A 27,441-nucleotide genomic window follows, 5' to 3' on the forward strand; every position below is an offset into this window, starting at 1 on the left:
TAAAACAATTAACCTCACAGGGGTTACAGTGGCACTGAGCCCTTGATTCTGGGCGACCTCATCAGTTCCTGCTGCTGCTCTTTCTCCTAAAAACAACAGCCGAATGTGTGCCCTCTTGGGCTGCTCAGTTTCTGCATTTCCGCAATGGTGAATTCCGTCCACTGCTCTGTGCAGAGAAGGGCAATCCAAGAGCCAAGGGGCAAACACGGGTAGACAATTTGGGTAACACCGTCAGCGTGCGCTTATGCTAGTCCTGGGATCACGTGAGATACATGAAGACCTGAGAAAGGGGCGAACAGCCCACTTGCCGTGGCCTTTGCTGCTGGCAGAAGTGGTGCAGGAATAGGTTTGCCAGCCTCCAGGTAATAGCTGGAGATCTCCCAGAGTTACAACTGATCTCTAGGCAACACAGATCAGTTCCCCTGGAGAAAACGGCTGCTTTGAAGGGTGACCGCTTTGGGATTATACCCCACTGAGGCCCCTCCCCTCCCCAAACCCCACCCTCTTCAGACTCCACCCTCAAAATCTCCAGGAATTTTCTAACCTGGACCTGGCAACCCTATGCAGGAAGGAGGCCTGAAGCCTCTCCTCTTGCATTGCTCACAAGTTTCCACACGCACTAGGCACTTTGGCAGGTCAGTCTCCTGCTGCTACATATACCCCACTTCACTGATGCCACATGTATCATATGCGGGGCTTTTTTTCAGCGGGAACACGGTGGAACGGAGTTCTGGAACCTCTTGAAAATGGTCACATGGCCGGTGGCCCCGCCCCCTGATCTCCAGACAGAGGGGAGTTGAGATTGCCCTCTGCGCCATGTGGCGCAGAGGGCAATCTCAACTCCCCTCTGTCTGGAGATCAGGGGGCGGGGCCACCAGCCATGTGACCATTTCCAAGAGGGACTTTTCACCTCCCCACTGTTATGCCTGACACACCTGCCCGTGACACTTTGTTGTTCTGAGTTTCTCAACTTCCTGTTAACAGCAGCCAAAATGTGGCATTGGACCTGGGTGAGAAAGACATTCTTGGGTCTAACTTTAGACCCAGAGGAACTTCAGAAAAAGCAGAAGGGATTATTTACCCTTGACTCATCACTGCAATTCAATGCTTTGTAAATTTATATTAGAAACAAATGAGGAAGTTTTGGGCTGCGGAAAGGAAGAGCTGATACCAGCAAAAAAAACAGGCAACTCTCCTTTCTTCTCCCCTGATGGCTGCATCAAGCTCATTCTCCGGGTTGCCTTGCGTGTTACCGCTGTTTTCCTTTATCCTGGCAGCCTTTGGTAAGTACTGAATGTAGATATTTGCCTTGTTGGATTACTCATGCCCAGCTCTCAGGAAGTTTTGAACTCCTAAAGAAGGGCCTTCTGGAAATATCCCTTTCCCATTATATCTCTGCAACGAGGTGTCCTCAGGAGGTCTGCCAGTGGGAAAGGGACACTAGAAGCCCTCCCACTGATCCCCCCCCCCAAAACACCAAGAATAGATAGCATGCTGCCCTAGACAGAGAGTTCCATCTAGACCTTGTGGCTAAGAGCCACGGATGGACCTCTGCTCCATATATTTACCCAATCCCCTTCTGGAAATATCCCTTTCCCATTATATCTCTGCAACCAAAAAGGGCTAATGACTTACTTTTTAAAAATGTAAGTTGCACATTCAGATTGTTATAATTATATTAATGTGATATTCAATCATGAATTTAAAACAATAGCAAAAAGCTCCCCCCTCAATGGCGATAAGAGGAAACGGCTGCAGGGACAAGGGTGTTTTTTTTTTCACATGCAGACTTAGACCAGGTTTTCTAGATATTTGATCTGCAAGGAACGGCTCCGCATTGGGCCTCTGTCATTCTGCATCGAGGGGATCGAACCGAAGTGGTGTCTGTTTGCTTTTTCTGCACTAGAAAAATGCCCCATTTCTGTTGTGGGCTTTCTGGGACACACAGTAGTTTCCTCAGTCAGTCAGCTGAGGGCTTCTCAGTTTCAGGGGCACAGGATTTGCACCAGTTTGTCCATTTTATAATATAATTGTATTGTTTTTTATGAACAGTGATTGATGCTAGCCTGTTTTATCTTAAGACACATGCATGCTTAATGTCCATAAATTGTATTCTGCTTGGGCTTCAGTCTATGTTTGTATGTAACTTGTGTGTTTTTGGAAACCAACACAGACTAAGGGGTGCCAACCTCCGGGTGGAGCCCGGAGATCTCACAGTATTACAACTGAGCTCCATCATATAAAGATCAATTGCCCTAGAGAAAAATTATACCCATATGAGGCTCGTCCCCTCCCCAAATTCTGCCCTCCCTAGGCTCCACCCCCAAATGTCCAGAAATTTCCCAACTTGGGGTTGGGAACCCCACAGGTTAGACAGACATTAGTGTAGTAGATTCAGATGAACTTCAAAATAACAGCAACAATGTTCGATTTATATACCACCCTTCAGGACAACTTAACACCCACACAGAGCAGTTTACAAAGTATGTTATTATTATTCCCACAACAATCACCCTGTGAGGTGGGTGGGGCTGAGAGAGCTTTGAAAGAGCTGTGATTGACCCAAGGTCACCCTGCTGGCTTCAAGCGGAGGAGGGGGAATCAAACCCGGTTCTCCAGATTAGAGTCCTGCCACTCCTACCACTACACCAAACTGGCTCTCACTTGAAATGCCTTCATCAATAAGGACGTTTCCACTTAAAGCTTCCAAAGATTCCACTTCAAGAGCAAACCAGGCTTCCAAATGCAAGTTTATACAAATATCACCTTGGTCTTTAAAGATCTGTTAGAATGACATTCCCACAGCAGCGGTGAGGAGTTCTCTCGAGAATGCAATGCCTGCTCACGCTTCCATACTTCCTCTTCAGGCCAGCCTTCCCAGCCAATTGTCAGCAGCCCTTTTGGCCGAGTGGATTCGGGAGCCTTGGCAACATTCAACTGCCGTTCAGAGGGATTCCCTCTCCGATCCCGAGGCATCACAGTCACCTGGACCAAGGATGGGAACCCGATTGAAGCCGGCCCACATGGCACTCTGCTAGATAAAATGGGCACCTTTCGCGTCATTGGCGTCGTGCGAATGACACTCACAGAGAAAGACATCAACTCAAGACTCACTTGTCACATCCACCACAGCTCCACAGAAAGGCCCCTGCAGCAGAGTTTTGATCTTAGAGATGCCTTACGAGGTAGGGACAGTGATGGGCTGTAAGTATTGAGAATGAGGAAGGAAAGAGGTTGTATGTATGGGATGCGAGAGGCTGGGGTCGGGGATGGTGTTTTGGAAGAATGCGATTGGCTGCCAGATTGGTGGGACTGGCCATATATAATCAGGGAATTCTTCTGCTCATAGGAATGAGCAATAGGCCTGTTTAACTTTGGGCACAGTTGTTATTATGCGGGTGCATGGCGCCAGGACTGGTTCCATGTCGTGGCAGAACTCTGTGGCTGGTAGAGCTGGAGTGGCAGCGCAGAGTCTGGAAATGTGAATTTTGGATGGGACCCCAGTATTCAAGACCAGGTTAAACAACTTAAGCATTTGTATTACTAAAACATCTTTTAACTAGCAACAAAGCCCGTTGTGGCAAAAAACACAATGGGCTCTAGAAAGGGCAGGGCAGGGCAGCCAGCCAGGCATTGCCTCCTCCACAGCATCCCGATTTGGGTGGAGGGAGGGCAGGATGGCTGGGCCGGGCATGGACACTTTCGTCGTGCCCGATCTGGGAGGGGGAGAGAGCAGTGTGGCCAGGCCGGCGTTCCCACCTCCACCGATGTCTTGGCTTGATCAGGGTTGGGAAGGGCAGCGCAGGCACACCTATACGGCTCACCTTTTATATACTAGTAGATGGACTGTTCTGGGCTCAAGCTGTTTTAAGGCTAAGGAAAAAACCATCAGCAAGAGGGGTCAGGTTTGTGGGCCTTCAGCGGCTTTGCAAATGAGGAGGGAGCCCTGCAGTCATGATCCCCCCTCTCTAAGAGCAACTTGGCATGGAGTGTCTTAATTTGGAGACTGGTCCACCCAAACCTTGCTCTCAGGGGGTGACCAAAGAGATGCAAATCATTTATGATTTGAGTGATAATTATTAAGAGTAACGGGTGTTGCAAGAAAGCTGAGGATCCATAATAAAAGCAAAGAAAGCTTACAGCATCCAGCAACACAACCACTGGACCTAAGAGCCTCAGCTACACCAGCTCAGGGTCATTCGCTTGTTCGTCTTCCAACATTATGGATACCATCAAGCATCAAGCAATGCTTTTCAGTTCTCTATATATTGGACAAACACGTCATTCCATTTGCCCAAGAGTGAACGGCCATAAATCCAATATAAAAAATCACAACGTTCGAAAACAAGTGGGAGAACATTTCAATTTGCCAAGACGAAAGCACAGCAATTCTCAAGAAACGAAAGTTCCAAGGAAAATTGCAATACAAGATTGCAGACATTGAATTTATTCACCAGTTTGGAACAACGGATCCCCCCCAAGGTTGACTCTGGGAGACTGGATTATTCTCACATTACAGATGCTAATTTTCTGCACTTTGCACCCAGGGGAACTATATTTCCAAGGGCATGGAAATCTCTGAAGCAGTGGTTGGTGCACTGATGGATCTTGGGTAGCACTGCTTCTTGAGTAGCTTCCCTCCCATGCCCCTCTCTCAGCAATGGCACACACCTTGCCCAGCAAACAAAGCTGCCCTTGCTCCCGAGGAGTTTACAGTCTCAGCAGTGAAGACCATAACAGAAAGAGAGTCAGGAAGAAGAATAGCAAGGGGTGACTATTGCAAATATTGACTTGGATCCTGCAAACTGCAGGTAGAAAATGCTGATAGTTCATGATCTTTCCTGACCTCCAGTCCCCCTGTCCCAGAACCATTTCTAATCATGGGAAAACTTATTTTCCCCCATCAAGGAATTGGTGTGTCCTAAGAGCTGCCTCTGTTAGGTGGCTGTATTAGCAGGGGATGATATTTCCTTTTCTGCCACTTGCATGAATGGATCTCCACTCAAGGAAGAGAAATGAGCAATTTTGCCTCCTTCCTTCTTCCCAATGCAGCTGACCCTCCCTCAGTGCTATTAGAACACATAATTCCTTTGATCCCAGGAATGAATATTGCTAGGACTAGAAATGGATTCAATGGGAAGTGATTCTGTGACCCTTGCACCTGCAGGATGCGGGATCCATCACCATGAGTCGTATCTTTTCTTGCCTTCTCATTCCATCAGCAGCCCCACGAGAAACGGACGAGTCCTTGCTTTCAATACAGGGCTAGAGGCAGGATGGAAATCACGGGAATTACTTGCAGTCACATCCATCTACCTGGAGCAAGTAAGCAGAAAGAGCAGAAAGGGGAAAGTGAGAAAAGATCTATTGTATCTGGGTAGACAGAATAACATTAATAACAACATTTGATTTATATACCACCCTTCAGGACAACTTAACGCCCACTCAGTGCGGTTTACAAAGTATGTCATTATTAGGGTAAAGGTAGTCCCCTGTGTAAGCACCAAGTCATTACTGACCCATGGGGGGACGTCACATCATGACATTTTCTTGGCAGACTTTTTGTTATGGGGTGGTTTGCTATTGCCTTCCCCAGTCATCTACACTTTACCCCCAGGAAACTGGGTACTCATTTTACTGAGGTGGGTGGGGCTGAGAGAGCTCTGAAAGAGCTGTGACTGACCCAAGGCCACCCAGCTGGCTTCAAGTGGAGGACTGGGGAATCAAACTAGGTTCTCCAGATTAGAGTCCCGCTGTCTTAACCACTACACCAAACTGGCTCAGTGAGTGTAGAATGCTGTGCCTGTCTGTTTCTCTTTAACTAGTTTCACATTAAAGAGTGGGCCAAATGGATAATGAATTGCTTTGCTTTCTTTGCTCAGTTGCTCCACAGGTGACAGTGGAAACCAGCCTGTCTCCTCCCATCCCATTGAATCGTTCTGTGAGACTCACCTGCGTAGTGAACAACTTTTATCCCAATAACATCACGGTGGCCTGGTGGAGAAGTGACTACCGCAACTTTACACAAAGGAACCTTTTTGCAAAAACAAATCAAGACGGAACATTCTCCCTCAGATTTCCCTTATCTACACGGCAAAATAGACCGGCCACGACTAATTACACCTGCCAAGTGATTCATGATTCTCGAAGTCCAGTTTATGTAAATGAAGTGTTGAAATTTGGAATGCCGCCTGAAGAAAATGGAAATCTCTGTTTCAGTGATCCAGGTGAGTACCAGGATCTTCATAGGGTCAGAACGAGAAGGATACCATGTCCAGCTTCTAAACCATTTCCACAGCCAGTGGGTTCTCCTGTCTCTGGTGCTTTGTGGATGTTGCTTCAAACAGGAGGAAGAATTAAAAGAATTAAGAGGAAGAATTAAAAGTCAAGCCATGGCCAGGTAGCCAGAGGGTCAAAGACAGGAGACCCGTTTTCAGGGCACAGCAGAAACATGGTGACGGTCAGACTAGAAGTCAGAAATCTACAGTGCAGTACACACAGGCAAAGTAGAAGGTCCAGTGGGCAATAAACGAGAATCAGGGTCAAAAGAACTTCCAAGGACTTCACTAAGCAGAAAAGTTGCTCAGACCTGAAGGCAGAGTAGTTTTCTGCAGGCAGGCAGTTACAGTGCTGAGCAGAATAAGACTCTAGAAGTGTTGAAGTGTTAAAAAAATCAAGGAGGGATAGGCTACAAGAAGAAAAAAAACTGAAGTATTAGAGATTAAAAGTAAGAAATGAAGCATGAGTTGTGAGAAATGACAACAGAATGACTGATCTAGAAGACAAGACAGAGGATTTAGATAATAAAAATAGTAAATTCAATTTGAGAATATGTGGACGAAAGCAAAAGATAGAAGGAAACGTGAGAGAACACTTAGAAAATGTGTTTAGGGGGACACTAAGTTCAGATTTCTAGTAACTCCAGTCCAGATATTTCAGAGACAGTCAGTGCAATTCTGAGAATCAATAATGCTTAGACTGCAGTAACTCAACTTATGATTGCACTAAGTGATAGAAATGTAAACAGAGATGTAATTATCTCATTTGAAAACGTTTGCACGTGTGATAAAGCAGTTTTATCTTACATGGAATGAGCTACTGAAGATTGGGGATTAGATAATCTATAATTATGAACTTTTTCACTTTGCAGAAGACACTTATGCAGATTATGAAATAACTGTATAACATAAGTAGAGAGCCCCCTGTTGAGTCATATTTAAATCTGATAGAAAATACTATATTAAAATTGTAGAAGGTAGCAAGGAGCTCATTAAGAACTGCAACTTGCAAGATGCACGCAGCTCTTCTAGCCATATCGTGCAGCTTCTGGAGGTCTCTGAGCATCCTTGTGGCCGCACAGTTTATTTTAGTGGGGAAGGAGAGGGAAATAGGAAAGCTTGCAAGCTTTTCCCCTCCACCAAAGGTCGCCAGGGAGAAAAAAAAGTGCTGAAAAGGAGAGCACACAGCCGCATAGCTCAGAAAGGGAACTCACACCTGGAGGCCTCATGTGCACAGTGACAGCAGCAGCAAGAGGTGAGCTGGGGAGCGAGCAAGCCAGCCAGCAGGCCAAATCACACACGTGCTCCTCTTCCCCTTCCCTTACCCTATCATTAACAGCCTTGCTCAGATCTTGCAAACTGGAGGACAGGGCTTCCTTTATTGAGTCCAGCCTTCTCAGTTTTGGTCTTCCTCTTTTCCCATTGCCTTCTACTTTTCCTAGCATTATTGACTTTTCCAGAGAATCTTGTCTTCTCATCACGTGACTAAAATAGAGACTCAGTTTTGTCATTTTAGCTTCTAGGGAGAATGCAGGCTTGGTTTGATATAGAACCCGCTTATTTGTCTTCTGGCTGTTCATGGTATCCATAAAACTATCCAGCACAACATTGCAAATGAATTAACTTTCTTCTTTATTGTCCAATGTTCACATGCATGCATAGTTGTGGGAAATGCCATAGTTTGGATTATCTTGGTCTTGGTAGTGTGTTTTTAAGTGGTGTGGGGAGGGCGGACTATAAATTGAATAAATTAAATTAAAATTAAATCGGTCCCCAGGGAGTCATCCTTATCTTTAAAAGATATTTTCTAGTTCTTTCATGGTTTCAGTTCCAAGTCTCAATCTTCTGATTTATTGGATGAAATCTCCTGAATATATTTGAAAACATTATTGTTTATTTCTGTTATGAGCCACCCTCCTAAAAGAAGGAGGAACTTTTTTTAAATTCAGGGAGAAAAATGCAAATATAATTCTCCAAAAGAAACACACATTAAGGATTCACAGTAGCATTTGATCCAATCTAGGAAATCTGGAGATCTCATTAAATACAAACATACATGCCATATTTTAGTTAAAATATTCAGTTACAATATTATTGATACTTGCTATAATATCATTGAGAAAAGACTCCTCTTTTTAAAAGGTGTTATTGCCCAATGGATGTCTGACTACAGGAATATGTTCTTAATAAGGATCAAATACTTCTTTCCTGATTTAATCCAACTCCTGATTAGAGATGGGCACGAACAGCAATACGAACAAAAAAAAGCCACGAACAGCCCGATTTGCTGTTCGCGCACAAGCTGTTTGTGAGGCCCCATTCTAAACGAACAGGAGGTTGTTGCAAGCCTCATTCGTTGCTGTTCGTTGCTGTTCATCAAGCCAGACAGTCTGGCACCTGCAATCAATTCCCTTGGCAATTTAGGCAGGGATTGTTGGAACTCTGTCTGAATTCATGCTGTTGCCCTGGAAACCCCAATCTAAGCCCAATTTAGCTTGATAGGCAGGTTTTCCTTTCAAGCATGAAGCTCCAAATTTGTTACAAGGGAACAAAAACCAAGGGGGAGGGGAGCTTCCAGCTCTGGATTTGGAGAGGGAGAGACAGCTGCTGTTGGCATTTTGATAGAGAGAATGCATTGGAGCTTGAATTTTCTTTGTGTCTGGTGGGATAGGGATCAACCCCTTCAGGTTCCAGGGCTGCTGCCAGGCTCTGGGCCAAGCTATTATTTATTATTGGTACCTTTCCTGCTGCCTGCTCAGGTCAGGTTTCTGGGAGTGGTGCGGTAGGGATCTTGACTTGGATGATGGCTGGAGGAGAGCCTGCTGGCCCCCATGAACAGCCAACCACAAACATGTTCGTGAACAGGGTCTTGTTCATGGTTGTTCGTGAGTCCCTGTTCATGGATGGCAATGAACAATGAACAGAACATCATGTTTGTTTGTTTGTTTCTGTTCATGCCCATCTCTACTTCTGATCCCTTTCTCTGATTATCTATTTCTCTGAAAGGCAGGAAAGGGGAAAGTGCTCGGAAAAATAAGTTAAAACTTATTTCACGGTGAAATATCTTAATAGGTCATATTCCCAGAGGGGTATTCGTGTTAGTCTGTTTTAGGAAAATAAAACAACCCCCAGAGGGACTTCTGTTTTATTTTTCAAATATTGAAAATAGAAAAAGGACTTGATAGATACAGAGAACATATACAGAAATACGGTGTACGTGCAAAAAAAACCTGAATAGGGTGATACTGCTGGCAAATTATTAGCCAGTAGATACAACAAAAGACATGCCAAACAAAGGGATTTCCAATACAGTTATGTTTTCAGGTGCTGCAAAACATTTGACAGGTTGAAGACAAAGTTTCTGCTTAAACGTTTAGAGTCCTTTGGATCTGGGGAATATTTTTAGAATGGATAAAATTATTTATGCCAAATTCCAAGCTAGACTTGCCGTAAACAGCGCAATACCCAGAGGGACTATTGAAGGCCGACCACTATCCGTGTCCCTTTGGGCCTTTCGCTGCATTAATGTTAAAATGAATGTATTAAAGGAATGTTGATATTGATGGTTGTTGGGGGGTTTTCCGGGCTGTATTGCCGTGGTCTTGGCATTGTAGTTCCTGACGTTTCGCCAGCAGCTGTGGCTGGCATCTTCAGAGGTGTAGCACCAAAAGACAGAGATCTCTCAGTGTCACAGTGTGGAAAAGATGTAGGTCATTTGTATCTACTCAGGAGGGGTGGGGTTGAGCTGAGTCATTCTGTAAGAGTTTCCCAGGGTGTGGAATGCTAATGGCGGGAGGCTTCACTGTATCCTGAGGAGGTTCTTTTGCATATGGATTGGTGCTTGATGTGCTAATCTTCTCTGCAGGGCTATTGTCGGGTGTGGAGTGTTTTGTTGGCCTGGTGTTTTTCAGAACTGGAGCCCGTGCTCTGTTCATTCTTAAGGTTTCTTCTTTCCTGTTGAAGTTTTGCTTATGCTTGTGAATTTCAATGGCTTCCCTGTGCAGTCTGACAAAGTAGTTGGAAGTGTTGTCCAGTATTTTGGTGTCCTGGAATAAGATACTGTGCCCTGTTTGAGTTAGGCTATGTTCAGCCACTGCTGAAGATGCCAGCCACAGCTGCTGGTGAAACGTCAGGAACTACAATGCCAAGACCACGGCAATACAGCCCGGAAAACCCCCAACAACCATCGTTCTCCGGCCGTGAAAGCCTTCGACAATACAATGTTGATATTATTATTATTATATGTTAAAAAATTTTAATGCAGTAGTATACATGACTAATTCAAAAAATTCAAATAGAGAATTGAAAAGTATAATATAGCTATGGAACTGGGTAAGAGAAATTTGGAAAAGTCAGAGGCCTTTTCTTTAATTAGTTATATTCAAACTCATGAAGAATGTTGTTGCAAAACATGAAGCATAATTCAAAACCAGTCAGATTATCTATGGGTATTAATGGGGTTGCCAACCTCCAGATAGGGCCTGGAGATCTCCCAGAATTACTACTGATCTCCAGACTACAAAGATGCCAGATTCTCCTGCTTGGATGTTATATTCCCCAGGCTTCATCACCAAATCTCCAGGAATTTTACAACCTGGAGTTGGCAACCCTAGTTGTGGCTCATCACAAGTTGTAATGGGCAAGCAAGAACCAGTTGCTCGACTGACTTCACAGAGATGGTCAACAAGTTTCTGTTCACAACAAATTTTCCTTTGTTGTGCAAGTTCTCTTCCTGATTTAGCCCCATATAACCCACCCAGGCCTAAGTTATAAATAATAGCAAAAGAGGAAACGCACCCTACAACAGAGGCCATCTAGCATGAACGGAACTCATTCACAGGAGCCAAGCCCTAAACTTTATTAGAATGGTTTAACAAAGCCTAATTTTCCCCTGTTCCAAGCTGTTGAAACTACCAGCTGCTACAGTGAATAGACTGGCAAACTGGAAATATATGAATTTAAATCCTGGCTCTGCCACAAAACCCACTGGGTGATCTTGGGTCAGCTGATTCTCCCAGCCTAACTCTTTGCACTGTGGGGGTTGAGGATAAATTGGGAGGTACTCGTGCACCACAACCCAAGCTCTTCGAGAAAAGGCAACATAAAATTGTAGGTTTAAAAACAGTGGAATAAACACAAGCCCTGGACATTTAAAAAAAAATCTTACTGCTGATGATGAAAAATTAAACATAATATAATCACAAACAACAAAACATTGTACTAAGCATTTTAAAAAAGCATTAAACATGTATATCCCAATGGTTTATATTTCTGGATTGCACTTAAGCTGTCAGTTTCTCATAATGACCCAAAATCTTTAACCCCCACTCACGCTTCCTTGGGAAGAACTGGGATTTCCAGTATTAATGCCAAAAGTATTTTTGTTGCTAGAAACAAATGTATTTATTTGAAACATTTATATTCTACCTTATTTTCTTGGATGAAAGTTAACTAATAGCAGAACCACAAGTGACAAAAGGCACAGGTTGGACACTTGTCAGCTTCCCTCAAGTTCTGATGGGAAATGTAGGCAGCTTGGCGGAATGTCGGACAAGTGACAGTTGAAAAGTCCATTGGACAGCAGTTGGAGAGCGAAGCTGCGAGACCAGGATGCCTACATTTCCCATCAAAACTTGAGGGAAGCTGATTTGGTTTCGTTTTCGCGGCCATGTCAGACGCTCCTCTCGGCAGGTCCGAGAAGAAGCGACCGAGCAGCCTGACCGGGCGGCTGATCTGCAAAGGTTAGCCCCCAGGTCTCCCAGGGAGGGAGTCTGGGTCCGGGACGCGACGGGAAGAGCCCTCTGGCAGATCGAGGCAGGGGGTAAATTGCCCGTTTGTCCCTATGGAGGCCGGCAGACGTGTGCGTCACCTTGTGTGCTGCCGGGCCATGGAAAACGGCAAAGAACAGGATTAGGCGGAAGCCTGTAAGTAAGCGAATCCCTTCTGTTACTACAAGCGCATGTGAAGGAGTGGTGGGATCTGAAGTTTAGAAGATTCGGATTTTTCCCCCCTTGCAGAGTCTCGGAAGATTGGCGGTTCCCCCCCCCCTAAAATGGCAGCAAAAAAGCAGAGTCCTGCTCTGGGCAAGTCAGTTTCGGCTGCCCTGCAGGGAAGAGGCGAGTCGCTTGAGGAACTGGTGAAAAGATCGGTTATCGAAGCCATAAAACCCTTTGTTGACAAGCTGAATGAAACAGATCAAAGGGTGGGCTTAATTGAGAGCGATGTGAAAGCCATCAAGGAAGTAGCGGGGGGGGCAGAGAAGTCTGCTCGGGAAAATGCGTCACTTATGAGAGCAATGAACAAGGAGCTAAAGTTGGTGGAAAACCAGCTGATTGGGCTGCAAGTGGAGCGAACACAGACCATTTTGCGTCTCCAGAATGTTAAAGAGGAGGAAAACGAGGATTTATGGGATCTTGCCTCGGAACTTTTAGCGACACCCGCGAGGGCAACTAAAGAAGAAGTAAAAAGCACCATTTTGGGAGTCCGTCGGGCATCTTCAAAATATGCAATGAAGCGGCAGCTGCCTTGCGAGATTGTTATTGAGTTCTCATCCAGGAGGGTCCGGGCCAATATCCTACATAACTCATATAATGCGGAGTTGGACTTTCTGGGAAATAAAGTCAAGATACTGAAAGACGTTCCATTTTTAGTCCGTAAGAGAAGGTTTAAGTATAAAAAGCTGGCAGCTCTTTTGAGGGAACGTGACATAAAGTACAAATGGCTACTTCCAGAAGGAATCGGGTTTAGTTATAAAGATCAAGCTTACAACATTAATTCGGAAGATCAGCTAAGGGATTTTGTGGACAAAAATCCAGAATTTGGGCCAGACACCAAGCAAAAAGAAGAAGATTTGAAGCCTGAAGGGAGGGGGGAGGCAATGAGCGCTGCGGCTGTAGCTGCTCAGAGAGAACTGCGTCCGAGGCCCGGTGGGGGGGGGGAGATTTAATTTGAATTGTAATTTGTATTTTGTAAGATCAACCATTCCATCATTACTTTATTAAGCTATTTTCTTTAATTATGGCAGTATGAAGGGAAAGCATTGAAGTGTAGTGTTTAGTGTTTGTGAGTTGCCTTCCCCATTTTTCCACCCCCCTTCCCCCTCTTTTTTTTCCCTCTCCCTTCTTTCCCTCCCCTTGTACTATTGTAGTTTTTTGTAGTTTATTGTTCTAGATGTTAAAATAAATTTAAAAAAAAACTTGAGGGAAGCTGACAAGTGTCCAATCTGTGCCTTTTGTCACTTGTGGTTCTGCTCTAACAGTGCAATTACAGTGCAAAGCCATCACTCGATAGGAGTTAGGAACTGTGACAATATAGTTTAATAAAGTTTCAAGAGTAAAGGGAAGGTCTACCGTCAATACCTTCAAATTGATGCAAGAAATCCTCCTTCTATAAATGTGCCATCTAATGTATCTTCACTACATGTGGCAGAAGTCAGCTTTCTCGGTTTGAAGGAGCCAATATTTACCAGTCATATTCCAATATATCTACTACTATATAAAAAGTGAGTTGTATTGGTGACGACTCACCTTATATCTTGGCACAGGTGCACTCGAATAAAAGGCAAGTCCTCCTGCTGCACTCCCTTGCTTCCCAGGATATGGCAGACAGATCTCTGTACCATTGCAACAAGAAGCCCAGGCTCTTGGTTAAATGGTTTTATTCAGAAATCAAATCATTTCCATATATATGTCCATAGGATTACTCATAAGCAAGGTAAGCATCTAAGCAGTAAGAGCAAGATTGACAGGAATAGTAATTCTTGGGGAAAACCGTCCTCTTAACACACACAGTTGCTCCTCCCCCCCTCCCAACAGTAAACAGGGTTTGTGGCGCAAATTTGCCCTGAGAACATCTCGCATAGCTGTACTTTCAAGCTGAGACACTGAGAAAGCAAGAGATCAAAGTCGAGACATAGCAATGCATGCGAGTGAGAAGTCTATAAGGTCATGAACACTGAACGTTTCTGCAGTCCGTTAGATAAGACACCTGCAAGCAGCCTGTGAAAGAAACAGTTATGGCATTGGCAAAAGGACATCAGGTTACAGTATGAAATATTGGTTCAGTATTAGCATTGGCATGGATGGGGCGCAGACATGACAAAAATAGGTCTGATTCAACCTGAATGGGGCCCGATTCAGCCCGCTACAGAGTGCAGGAGCGCTCCAGGGCCGGTCGCACTGCCCGAGCAGTGCTCCCGCATTCCCCAGCAGCCTGATTTAGCCCAAAGAGGTCAGGGGATCTGGCAACTCTACGCCTGCGCCAGGCCTCTGAGGGATCGCGGAGGTGGCAGAGACATCTGGTGTGGCAGCATGACCCTCCCAAAGCCCCGCAGTGGTGGCCGACCAAATCAATTTTCTGGAGCCCATTGAATTTTTCTACACATTGGGCTCTGTTGCTAGTTACTAGTTTTTTATAAATCTCAGGGTGAAAAGTGCTACGCCCCCCCCCATCTTATAACAGCTTTCCCTTATCTGCAAATTGCTTTAGCATCCAAAAATGTCCATCCACCCAGATTTATTTCAGGGCCATTTTTTATGATACTCGGCCCTCAATTGCCTTTACATTTCTCCTTTATTCTGTGGTCCTTTTAGTTTTCCTGATGATCTTTTCCCCCTTTCCCCACAAGATATTTACTATACCACTTTGTCAGCCCCCTCATTATATTAGATTTCCTTAACTGGGAATATTTATTATTTTATTTACAAAATTTATTTCCTGCCTTTCTACCCTGTCAGGGCCACCAAGGAAGCTAACAATTAAAAAACAGAGCATTGTAAAAATAAGTTTAAAATCCTATTAAAACTAGAATTAGTTTGCCAAAACACAAATATTAAGACATATGGCAGGATGGAGGGTCACAGAGAAAAAGCAAAAAACCAAAAAAAGTTTTCACCTGCCAGTGGGAGGTTGTGATAGAAGGGGACAGATGAATAATTCTGGGGAGGGAGTTCCATAACAACAACAACAACAACAACCATTATTATCCCCACAAAAAACACCCTGTGAGGTGGGTGGGGCTGAGAGAGCTCTAAGAGAGCTGTGACTAGCCCAAGGTCACCCAGCTGGCTTCAAGTGGAGGAGGGGGGAATCGAACCCGGCTCCCCAGATTAGAGTCCTGCCGCTTTTAACCACTACACCAAACTGGCACACACCAATAATGTGTTGGTACCTCAATTCAGAAGTCCCTCTCCCAGCTTGCCACTCATCTAACCTTAGAAAACAGGATCATCCAGAGCGGAGCCTCTGAAATGACCACAGGGGTTGGGTAGATTTGTATGAAAGTAGGAGTCCTTAAGGTATGCTAGTTCCAAACTGCATAGAGTTTTAAAGGTCAACATCATCATCTTGAATTGTGCCTGGAAACACATGGGAGCCAGTGCAGGATGGGCTAAAATTTGTCATATGGACAGTATTATAGACTCATAGGGTTGGAAAGGACCTCTAGGGTCATCTAGTCCAACCCCCTGCACAATGCATGGAACTCACAACTAACTCCCCCCACCACGCCAGTGACCCCTGCTTCAGGCCCAGAAGATGGCAAACCACCTGCAGGATCCCTAGCCAAATTGGCCAGGGGGAAATTGCTTCCTGACCCCAAAGTGGTGATTGGCATTACCCTGGGCATGTAAGAACTAAGCCCTGATGTAACCCTTCCTGCCCTCCCTCTCATGATCTACCTAGGTTCAGAGACTCAGCATTGCTGTCAGATGGCCATTTAGCCTCTGCTTAAAGACCTACAAAGAGGTTATGAGTAGAGATGAGCACAAACAGAAAAAAACCCGAACATGATGTTCGTTGTCCATTGCCATCCACAAACAGGGACCCACGAACAACCACGAACATGGCCATGTTCATGAACGTGTTTATGGTTGGCTGTTCGTAGGGGCCAGCAGGCTCTCCTCCAGCCATCAAAATCCCTACTGCACCACTCCCAGAAACCTGACCTGAGCAGGCAGCAGGAAAGGTACCAATAAAAAATAATAGCTTGGCCCCAGAGCCTGGCACCAGCCCTGGAACTTGAAGGGGTATATCCCTATCCCAGCACACACAAAGAAAATTCAAGCTCCAATGCACTCTATCTAAAGGCCAACAGCAGCTGTCTCTCCCTCTTCACTGTTTGCAAAAACAGAGCCTCCCTTGTAAACAAATTTAGAGCTCCATACTTGAAAGGAAGACCTGCCTATCAAGCTAAATTGGGCTTAGATTGGGGTTTTCAGGGCAACAGCAGGAGTTCAGACAGAGTTCAGACAATCCCTGCCTAAGTTGCCAAGGGAATTGATTGCAGGTGCCAGACTGTCTGGCTTGATGAACAGCAACGAACAGCAATGAAAGAGGCTTGCAACGACCACCCGTTCGTTTAGAATGGGGTCTCATGAATAGCTTGTTCGCAAACAGCTGATTGGGCTGTTTGAGGCTTTTTTTTTGGTTCGTATTGCTGTTCGTGCCCATCTCTACTTACGAGCTGCTCCAATCAAATACTGGCAGCAGCGTTCTGCATCAACTGAAGTTTCTGAACAGTTTTCAAGGCCAGCCCCAGGAAGAGCACAATGCAGTCATGTAGATGCAACCAGAGCATACGCCACAGTAGCCAAATCTTTTCTGCCCAGGAAAGGCCACAGTTAGTTTACCAGCCGCACTTGGTAAAAAGCATTTCTGGACACAGCCACTAGCTGACTTCAGTGGACTCAGAAGCGTGTAACTCTCTTTAGGATAGCACTGTAGAACACTTTCCCTTTCCAAATAGCTGGAGGTTGAAGCCTATGGAATATTTCTGTGCATGGAAACATCCTTGTGCAAATGAAAGTGCTAAAAGTCAGAGCTATTGTATCTCCAATATCATACTGCAAGGTATTTCTTCTGATATACAATTTCAAAGCTTAATTGAATGAAATCATGTTGTACATTCCATTGCTCCATGTGCACACCATTATTTCAATTAAAAAAACTCATTAAACGCCTTGAGCTGCCGCAGCCATTGTACCAGTGGAAGTGTGCTAAGTATGTTTTCCTTTCCACTCATGCATCATTGGAGACAACCCAGTTATTCGAATGCAACTTTTACTACTCATTTAATCATAAGAAATTACCTCCTTGCTGATCAAATCTACATGTTGTGCGATTCCTGTTTCTTATCTCTAACAGCTGCCGCGAACAGAGTGCAAACCAGTTCAATTTTCCCACTGAATTCAGGCCACATCTGTCCCATGGCATTGATTATATAGTTATCACCATTATAATTTTTTTTTCTTATCTGAGCTTTTTAAAATTCTAATCCAAGCCTCTGAAGGCATTTTCGCACATTCTTGTTCTCCAGAGATTAATGAGTTATTCTCCTCTTGTCTTCTCCAATCAGAGTTCCAAATTAGTCTGTCTGATAAATAATACAGCCTCACATTTGGGAGTCTGTATTCACCTTTTCCCCACTTACCCTGTAGTGAACTTAAAAATAGGGTCCAAGCCGAGATCTTTAAAAAAAAAAAAAATTACGCTCAGATATTAATAGTTAAGGTTGCTAGCTCTGTCAACCCCAACCATGTCCACCAAAGAGCCGAATTCTTCCCATGCAATCTTCTTGCAAAAGGGAACACACTGGACACACCACAGAACCCAGGCTACAATCTTCAGCTTGAAAAATATTGGCCTGCAGTAACAATTTGGTTCCAATAATTCCACCAGTTGTTCTAAACGGTGTTTTGTTGTGGGGATAATAATGACATACTTTGTAAACTACTCAGAGTGGGCATTAAGTTGTCCTGAAGGGAGGTATATAAATCAAATGTTGTTGTTGTTGTTGTTAAATTTAACACACACACACCAGCAATTGACTTCTTTCATACACACTTTTCAATTACTTTAATACAAAGTGGTAAGAGATCCCAGGCGACTCCCTCTGCAAAGTCCAGGTGGAGCCCGCTCTCCAAAGCAGCCCTTTTCTCCAGGGGAACTTATCTTTCTTGCCTGTAATTATGGGAAATCTCCAGGAGGTTGGCAACCCTTATATCCATCAAAGGGCTGAGTTCTTCACATGCAGTCTTTTTGGAAAAGGGAACATACTTGGCACACTACAGAAACCAGGCTACAATCTTCAAGTTGAACAATATTGGCCTGCAATAGCAATTTGGTTGCAATCATCAGTGGTTCTAAATTTAACACACACATTTGCGCAAATGGATGTGCTATCATGAAAGGATTCATGCCGTATGGCAGGGACTACCTAAGGGTACGTGGAACTCTTTCCTAGGGTCCAGGCCTGTGAGTCTAGCATATTGTTACCTCCTCCGGATGATCAAGATGAGAGAAGGTGCCATAGCAAATAAATCAAAATGCATCCGTAAGATTTGCTGATCCACTCTCTTGTTGCCACAGGTCTATTTCTGCTCTCCAGCCCTGGTCTTTGGATTGGATTACTTCTGGGCAAGATTGTGACTGCTCTCCTCTTGTACCTTCTCTTGAGAAAATCAGCAAATTTCGAGCATTAACAAAGACGAAAAAGGAGTCGCCCAAGTGATCTGACAATTTCTTCATGCCTAATGTTGGAGTTACTTTGCCATCACAAGAAACGGTCAATAATTAATAATTGCTGTAGCCCAAGAATTGCACTTCTAATTTTTGTTCTTCTGATCACACTGCTAGATTAGAAATTCTGCTGAAAAGCTCTGTGGAAGTGTCACCATCTTGCTTTCAGCAAAGCTGAGTTTTATTTCCATTCACTATTTTCTCCTAAGGAAAAAGAGATGCTTGTAGCATCCACGTTAGAGGGGCCTGGAAGTACTGGGGACGCATCCAAGATTAAATCATCTGCAGAGATAGCACGCTAGAGCTTGCTATCCATTTGCAAAGGAATGCTATTGCACAATGTGTGTTCTGTTTTAATTGCTGTTACATATAAATAGGTGTTGCATGTTTTATTGTTTGCCGTTACACTGGGTCCCTACGTTGGTCAAAAATTCTCTTTAAAATGTTTTAAACATTTTTTTTTAAAAAAAATCAGTAATGTGTGGCTGCAGCTACAGTCTCCATTCCTCCTTCATACCCAGGAGACTGGATGCTCTTTTGGCAATACCTGGAAAAATTATCACATTCGATCCTAAGCAGAGGCAGGGAAGTCTGGGCTTCCTCCACATCTTGAGCGGTGCCTTTAAAGGAATACCTAGCCCTTCACAGTTAGTGGAGAACAAGGGCGCTGCTGTTTGCTATAAAAGAATTAAGCTGTTGCATTAAAAAAATAAAAATAGCCGGCGGCAAACGGGCGGAGGTTTGACCAAGACGTGGATGGCCTCCTAGGGATTCAGGATGCTGAAGCAGTTGTACAAGATGCTACCCCCTGTATCCAAAGGCATCCACAGGAAGAGGAAAAAGGAGCAGGCAATTCCTGCTCCTGGTGTCTGCCTGGATCAGAAAATGCGAAAGTTACTGGGGACCAAGCAGGCTGCAGGTCCATGGCTGGAAGGCGGCTTCTAGCTTGGTGGATAAAAATGATAATATAGGCACAAGAAGGAAAAATACAGAACTTCAGCTCCCTCTGTTGACCACTCTGGCACATGTCAAGTAGGCAGCTGCATTTAATACAATGGTATTCTCTTTCAGATCATGGCAGAAACAAGCTGAGCTCTGGCCTGGACAGCGTGCTCACATTTCATGTTTGAACATGCAGAAAAAAAGATAAAGAGATTCTCAACGAATGCACTAGAACACACAAGCGGACAAATTTGTTTATTGATACCCCTGCCTTTCCTTTGCGGCTCAAGACAGCTGACCAATCCACCAAATGTAAAAGATTCGAAGTACAATAAAAACCTCCAATAAGCCCCCCTCCCCCACCAATACCTGCAGCCTACATCCTATTAAAAACCCTAGATAATGACGACAATAACAATAACAACAACATTTGAATGTTTTGGGGGTGACCCAATATTGAACATTGCACTTTGAATCGTTTTATCTTAATTGTAATTATCGTTTTTAGCTTCTATTATGGTTGTTTTATTATGATGTTGTTATCCGCTCTGAGCCTGCTTATGGGGAGAGTGGGCTACAAAATAAATAAATAAATAAGAAAGAAAGGAAGGAAGGAAGAAATAAAGGAAGGAAGGAAGGAAGGAAGGAGGAAAGAAAGAAAGGAAGAAAGAAAGAAAGGAAGAAAAAAAGAGCAAGCAAGCAAGCAAGCAAGCAAGCAAGCTCTTACGGTGCTTCCTAAAGACTTGGAGTTGAAGCCAGTTCCATAAGGTAGGAGGGAGCCATGATACAGGACCATATAGCAACTTCTTCTCGTTGTTCTTTATAGTCTGCCCTTCTGAGATCCAAGGCGGATTACACAGTGAGAGTGAACATATAATCGACAGCTAGGACATTCACTGAACAAAGTATAATCACGAACAACAGTTAGGACAATCAGGTAAAGAGATCAGCGCCGGATCAAGGGTTGCCCACGCCCGGGGCAACCCTTGGCTTACTGCCTTGCGTGCGCGCGCAGTGCGCGCGCGCTCCACACGCTGCGTGATGATGTCACTTTGGTGATGTCATCATGCAGGGCGGACGGAGGCAGCGTGTGGGGCCGAGAAGCCCCCCGCACTGCTTTCGCCTGCTCCGCAGGACGGGGCAGCCGGCTTGCCGCGCACCCCCTGCCCTCCAAGGCAGGCAAAAGCAGTGCGGGGGGCTGCGAGGCTGCCTGCAGTGCCACCTGCTCGCTCCGGCAGCTGGGAGCTGCTCCCGGCGCCCCCTCCCTGGCGGCGCCGGGGGCAGACTACCCCCCCCTGCCCCCCCGTAGATTCGTCCCTGAAAGAGATACAATAGGGTATGATAGCAGAAGATTTGGAAAAACAAGCATCAAGCCGAGCATAGAGATGAAATCTTTTTGAAACAAAGCATAACTAGTTCACAAGGCATGTTTTCCAATGAGTTTCCTCATTGGCACATCTGTATCAGCAGACAGTACTCAACAGAGCAGGGAATAGACAGTCAATTAGCAGTCTTATTAAATACTGAAGACTGGGTGACTGAACATACCAAGGCATTGCTGTTATGTACTATCCTACTGTGTAATTTCTGCATCTTCACAGGTCATGTTGACACGTACGCTTTCTTTCAGTTTGGTCTCAGATTTCTGCTTGCTTTTGGATTTCGGCGGTCTTAATTGATGGTATCGATTTACACAGTGTGATCTGCCTTGAGTCTCATTTGAGAAAGATCAAAAAGAGTCCAGTAGCACCTTTAAGACTAACCAATTTTATTGTAGCATAAGCTTTCGAGAATCAAGTTCTCTTCATCAGATGCATCATGCATCTGACGAAGAGAACTTGATTCTCGAAAGCTTATGCTACAATAAAATTGGTTAGTCTTAAAGGTGCTACTGGACTCTTTTTGATTTTGCTACTACAGACTAACACGGCTAACTCCTCTGGATCATTTGAGAAAGGTGGACTATAAATAAAGCAAATTAAAACTCTCTTCTCAACCTGTTGATTCTGCTTCTTCGGTGGAAACTTTGTGCTTGCACAAAAAGACCAAAAACCATCAGAAAGCTTCACGTCTAATGAGGCCAAGACCTTAATGTCTTTTCGACGGGCCTGTAAGACGGAGTTTTTCCACAGGCATATGGTTGAGGCCAGCCTTTGATCGTTTTAGGAGCCTCCCTACCGGTCTCCCACCAGGGGGGCGACGAAATCATCGGTCCCCCCTATGAACACAGTCACTAGAATATTATTAACTGTGGCCCCGCCCACCCCCTTGTGTTTACATTATGATCGTGGAAATTGGAGGGGGCTGCCATTTTAAGATACTGTTCTATGTATTCATGTTTTTGGATTTTTAAATGTATTTGTATGTTTTTAAATATTGCTGAGCATTTTATTGCACTCTGCCCTGAGCCAGTCCACAGGGAGGAAGGGCTAAAAAATGAATAAGTAGATAAAATAAATGGCAACTTCATGCATTCCAGCCAACGGATAAGGATGGAGTAGTCTTTGGAGAAGCCTATCGAAGAAGCTATATAAGACGGTCAGATTTTTGAACCATTACCAATAATGGGCACATATGTTTTACCCCCTGGACCTAGTAGCCCAGGAGAGGCAAAACACTGCTTTTGCCTGTCCTAGGGCACCCTGGAATTGGTGAAACCTATATAATCCTAAAGTGTAGGGCCAAACTAGACGTGACACTGGCTGATTCCACACACGTTGGATAATGCACTTCCAATCCTCTTTATAGATCATTTGGAATGGATTTTTTTGTGTGTGGAACAAAAAATCCACCTCAAACAATTGATAAAGTGCATTGAAAGTGCATTATCCAACGTGCGCAGAATCAGCCACCATCTTCTTGGCTGCCACAGGGCCACTGCCGTCATTTTAAGATGCTTTCAAATTCCCATACAGGCCCAATCCTGATTGCGCCCTGTCATGAACCTGGGCCTGTAGGCCTCAAGCAAGCCTGTGTAGATTTTTCAATGGGACCGGCTGCCAATTTCCCAGCAGGCCTATATTTTACAGGCACTTTCTAAGCTTTAGGATTGGATGGGGGGGGGGGGGGAGAAGGAACGTAGCCAGTAAGACTCTTGGCTACTGCAGGGCTGAAGGGAACAGGAGGGAAACGGGGGCTTTTGTAGGGCTAGGGGGCTAATGGGATGCCCATAGATTTAGTAGCCCCCACATTGCCCTTCTTTATGCGCAACAGGCCAGCAGCGCAATAGGCTGAGGCACTCACGTCTCCCCCAACCCCAATGCCGTATCAAATGCCAAGATAGATGCTCCATGGGTTTAGATCCCTATAAATGCCAGAAGTAATTTTTTTTCAAAGTCTACAATAATAAATGTGTGTGCTCACCTCACACAGATAAAGGCTGCTCTTATCTAATATTCTGATAGCTTTAGAGAGAAGAAAACCTCCACGCTAAAAAGGGAGGGAGGTCAGAGCAAAGGAAACTCCTCTATTTTTTATTTTATTTGTATTTTTACTTTATTTATACCCTGCCTACTTCATTTATACCCCCCCCAGTGGGGACCCAAAGTGGTTTTACATCATTCTCTTCTCCATTTTTTCCCTCACAACAAACCCCGTGAGGTAGGCTAGGCACAGAATTTGTGACTGCCCCAAGGTCACCCAGCGAGCCTCTCCGGCAGAGAATTGAACCTGCGTCGCCCAGATCCTAGACCTTTACTCTAGCCACTACCACCACACTGGCTTTCCAGTGCGCCGGTCCGTTCAGCACACCGCCTTCTGCTTTTGAGGGGCTTGAACCTCTGAAGAACTTCTTGCTCTTAGGAGGAAAAACAACCCTCAAACTGCACGAGAAAAGGATGGGGCTAGGACAGCTGGAAAACCTGTGTGCTCCCCCCTGCTATGAGCCAGCAGATCTGGATAAAAGGAGTTTCACCCACGAAAGGAGAAACCACTAATAATCCAGCAAGGCTCGTCGACAGCATCCACAAAAAGTTGAACTGAAACCGAGATTCAAATTCCCTTCACAGCTCAATTGCTTATCATGTAGCTGCCCCCCTCTCTGCTGTTTCCTGGAAGGTAACTTTAGGTTTTCATTACCCCATTCTTGCAGATAACCCTGTGTTATTCTAAAAGAATGTTTATCCTTTCCTAACAGACACGCCCTGGGTGCAGGTAACAACTGTAATTGCTGGGAGCCGAGAAGAGCAAAGCTGGACTGTGTCAAACCCCCCATACTTTTTGCAGTTCAGTGTAATGGCAGACATAATAGTGCCCACCCCACCATTGTTCTAATTAAGGCATTTCGCATTCCAAGGAACAGCTTCCAATGAGGCCCGTCACCAAATGACAAAGAAGCTCCCAGCCTAGGACTCTTCCATGTCCATCCCAGAACTAGCCTTGAAGCTTCTTCCACTTCAGAGTTACAGCTGGTTCTCTCCTCTGTGCAGAATAAATCGCACTTCTACTAACCAGGAGTGGGCGCCATTTTGTATCTGCACCAAATGGCCACTGTTAGCAACGTTTTCTTCAGGCCACGTTTTACGGCCCTGTTGAGGGTGTAGGAGCTTCACCCGTTTTCTAGCTGTAGTAATGGAGGCCCTTGGATACTTTCTGCATCTCATGAGCCCACCCCCATTTCTCCTCCATTCGTAGGGATCCAGTCTCCCCATTCTTCATCAAAAAGAGTCCAGTAGCACCTTTAAGACCAACCAACTTTATTGTAGCATAAGCTTTCGAGAATCACAGTTCTCTTCGTCAGATGCATCTGACAAAGAGAACTGTGATTCTCGAAAGCTTATGCTACAATAAAGTCGGTTAGTCTTAAAGGTGCTACTGGACTCTTTTTGATTTTGCTACTACAGACTAACACGGCTAACTCCTCTGCATCTATGCCCATTCTTCATGGAGCCTTGGCCATTCATCAGCCACAGCTAACACTGTGGAAACAGTTGCACAGTTACTAATAGTAGTACACTGTTCTAAATCCACCCAGAGCTTTTTTGCTGGAATTTTTAACATGAGTTTCTCACCTCTCCCTTTTCTGCTAATCCTTGAACCTGGCAAACATCCCCCCTCGTTCACCAACAGAAGTGATGTTCTGCTAACAGGCCACCACATGCTCATCAAAAGCCCCCATTCAAAAGGTCAGCTGACTCTTGCAGACTTGGTGAAGAGGCCATGGGTTACATTGGAGCCAGCACTGCTGCTAGAAAAGCAAGTAAAGGCAGCGGCAAAAAGTTCCTTCTACAAACTCAGCCTAGCCCAGAAGATGGCCCCTTACCTTGGCCACCTGGATTCACACTACGGTAACACGGTAACATACTGTAATGCAGTCTACATGGGTTTCTCCCAAAGTCAACTCTGAGACTCCAGTTGGTGCAGAACGCCGCAGCTGTTATTATCTGGAGTTAGACTTAGCATGCATATTAATCCTATTCTGCAGTCTCTCTGTTGGCTACCCATCAGCTAACAGGCTCAATTCAACTTCTGGCTATCACATGGCTTTGGTCCCTCCTATCTACGGGATCACCTCTCCCCTTATGAGCCGCCATGGCAACTTCACTCATCTGAAGAGCCTTCTGGAGATGGCCATCCTGCAATCAGGCAAAACCAACAGCTGCCTGCACATGTGCCTTCTCTGTGGTGGCCCCCATCGTATGGAACAGAGATCAGGAAAGTTTCCACTCTCCTGACTTTCCACAAACCATGCAAAACTGAGTTATTCAGAAGGGCGTATTGTCGAAGGCTTTCACGGCCGGAGAACGATAGTTGTTGTGGGTTTTCCGGGCTGTACTGCCGTGGTCTTGGCATTGTAGTTCCTGACATTTCGCCAGCAGCTGTGGCTGGCATCTTCAGAGGTGTAGCACCAAAAGACAGCGATCTCTCAGTGTCACAGTGTGGAGAAGATGTTGGCAGGTAATTTATATCTACTCAGGAAGGTGGGTTTGGCCTGAGTCATCCTAAATTACCTGCCAACATCTTTTCCACACTGTGACACAGAGATCTCTGCCTTTCGGTGCTACACCTCTGAAGATGCCAGTCACAGCTGCTGGTGAAACGTCAGGAACTACAATGCCAAGACCACGGCGATACAGCCCAGAAAATCCACAACAACCATTATTCAGAAGGGCCTTCATGCACAGATAATAGGGGTTTGCTCTAAGTAAATAGTTCAGAAAAATGTAGCATACCACTGTGTACCGTCTGTCGCTGCAAGTAATGCTCCTACTGCAGTTTCCAAGCTGTTAATATATCAAATCCATTTGTTTCAGGCATTTTCTAGCTCTCTTATTGATTTCTGCTTGTTTCCAAACTTCTGTTAGCTTTACCTTGTTGTATTATTGAATGTCCTGGTTAGTGATTGTATTGACATACGGTGTGTAATCTGCCTTGAGCCACAGTGAGAAAGGCGGATTATAACAAATGAGTAAATAAGCTTGGCTAGCCTTTGGTAGGCACCTTCTGTAATGCACCTAAAGGGGTGGTGGCAGCTGCTAAGATACGAAGCGCTTCAAGAGATTCTGGAACTCCACATCCCTCTTTCCCAGACTATGAACTGCTTCGTCCCATTTATCTTAACTATAAACTATGGATGCGGATCATACGGAGACACAGCAGTGAAGCTCCTGGCTGAGCAGCGACTTGAACCTGAGAATCCAGCAAGCATCGTAATTCCAGCAAAGTACACTGTTATCACATACATCAAGAGCTTGCCCTTCCCTAGACAACCTTTGTATTTTGCAAAGCCAGCCGACTGAAGCATCCTAGCAGACAACTCGTTTTAAGATTCCAGACCTCATGGTGGCATCGGCGTGCTCAGAACAGTTCTGGCTTTCTTCTGCTTCCAGTTCTCTACCACCCATTTTCTCCACGCGGTTACCAGCACAAGTAGTTTCTCCTCTGCACGATGTCTTGTATTCCAAGTGTGTAGGACAGGTTCCAGATTCAGAAGGCAGGACTCTGAAATGCTACGTCTGCCCTCGCTGGAGCTGGGCGTAGAATGGAGGTGAGGAGGCTGCTCTCCCCCTGTGCACAGAGATGGATGGGACCATCGTAGCATCAGGAGGCTGAGCTCACCATGCCCAAGAAGGTAACGAATGGCAGCATGAACTCTTGCTATGATCCTGTGACACATTCAAGTCAGGCATCGAGCATGAGCGGGGAAGATATAACATTTCTCCAACTAGAACCAGAGAGATCAGGGGGAGGGGGGAACATCACTGAAACCAGCACTCCATCAGGATTGCCAAATATTAAGCAATTCTACTACGGTCAGAGCTGTGGAGCGGCAAAGCAGCGCTATTGAGTAAGACTTCTGCATGGGGCCTGAAGGCAAAGCAACCACATTTTCTTATAATGATAACAACATTCGATTTATATACTGCCCTTCAGGATGATTTAACACCCACTTGGAGCGGTTTACAAAGAACGTCATTATTATCCCCACAACGATCACCCTGTGAGGTGGGTGGGGCTGAGAGAGCTCCGAGAGAGCTGTGACTGACTCAAGGTCACCCAGCTGGTTTCAAGTGGAGGAGTGGGGAATCAAATCCGGCTCTCCAGATTAGAGTCCCGCGCTCTTAACCACTACACCAAACTGGCTCTCGCATGAGCCACTCTTCACACATGAAATCCAAGTGGCCTCCACGGGAATGTTATTGACTGACCAGGGCATGGAATGTACTTTGTTTCAATGATTTTATTAAAAAAAATTAAAGACCTCCAT

The 27,441-nt window shown here is 45.1% G+C and overlaps 1 protein-coding gene across 1 annotated transcript; it reads left to right on the forward strand.

Moving 5' to 3' along the window:
• Positions 1-1,210: 1,210 nt before the first annotated feature.
• On the forward strand, positions 1,211-20,142 carry LOC129330443 (signal-regulatory protein beta-1-like). Its single transcript, XM_054980476.1, has 4 exons — positions 1,211-1,283; positions 2,868-3,185; positions 5,883-6,227; positions 18,645-20,142. Exons 1-4 carry the CDS (start codon positions 1,211-1,213, stop codon positions 18,755-18,757), a joined length of 849 nt encoding a protein of 282 aa, XP_054836451.1. The 3' UTR covers positions 18,758-20,142.
• Positions 20,143-27,441: the final 7,299 nt, after the last annotated feature.

Source organism: Eublepharis macularius, chromosome 5 (genome assembly GCF_028583425.1).
Source record: "Eublepharis macularius isolate TG4126 chromosome 5, MPM_Emac_v1.0, whole genome shotgun sequence".
Lineage (NCBI taxonomy): Eukaryota > Metazoa > Chordata > Lepidosauria > Squamata > Eublepharidae > Eublepharis > Eublepharis macularius.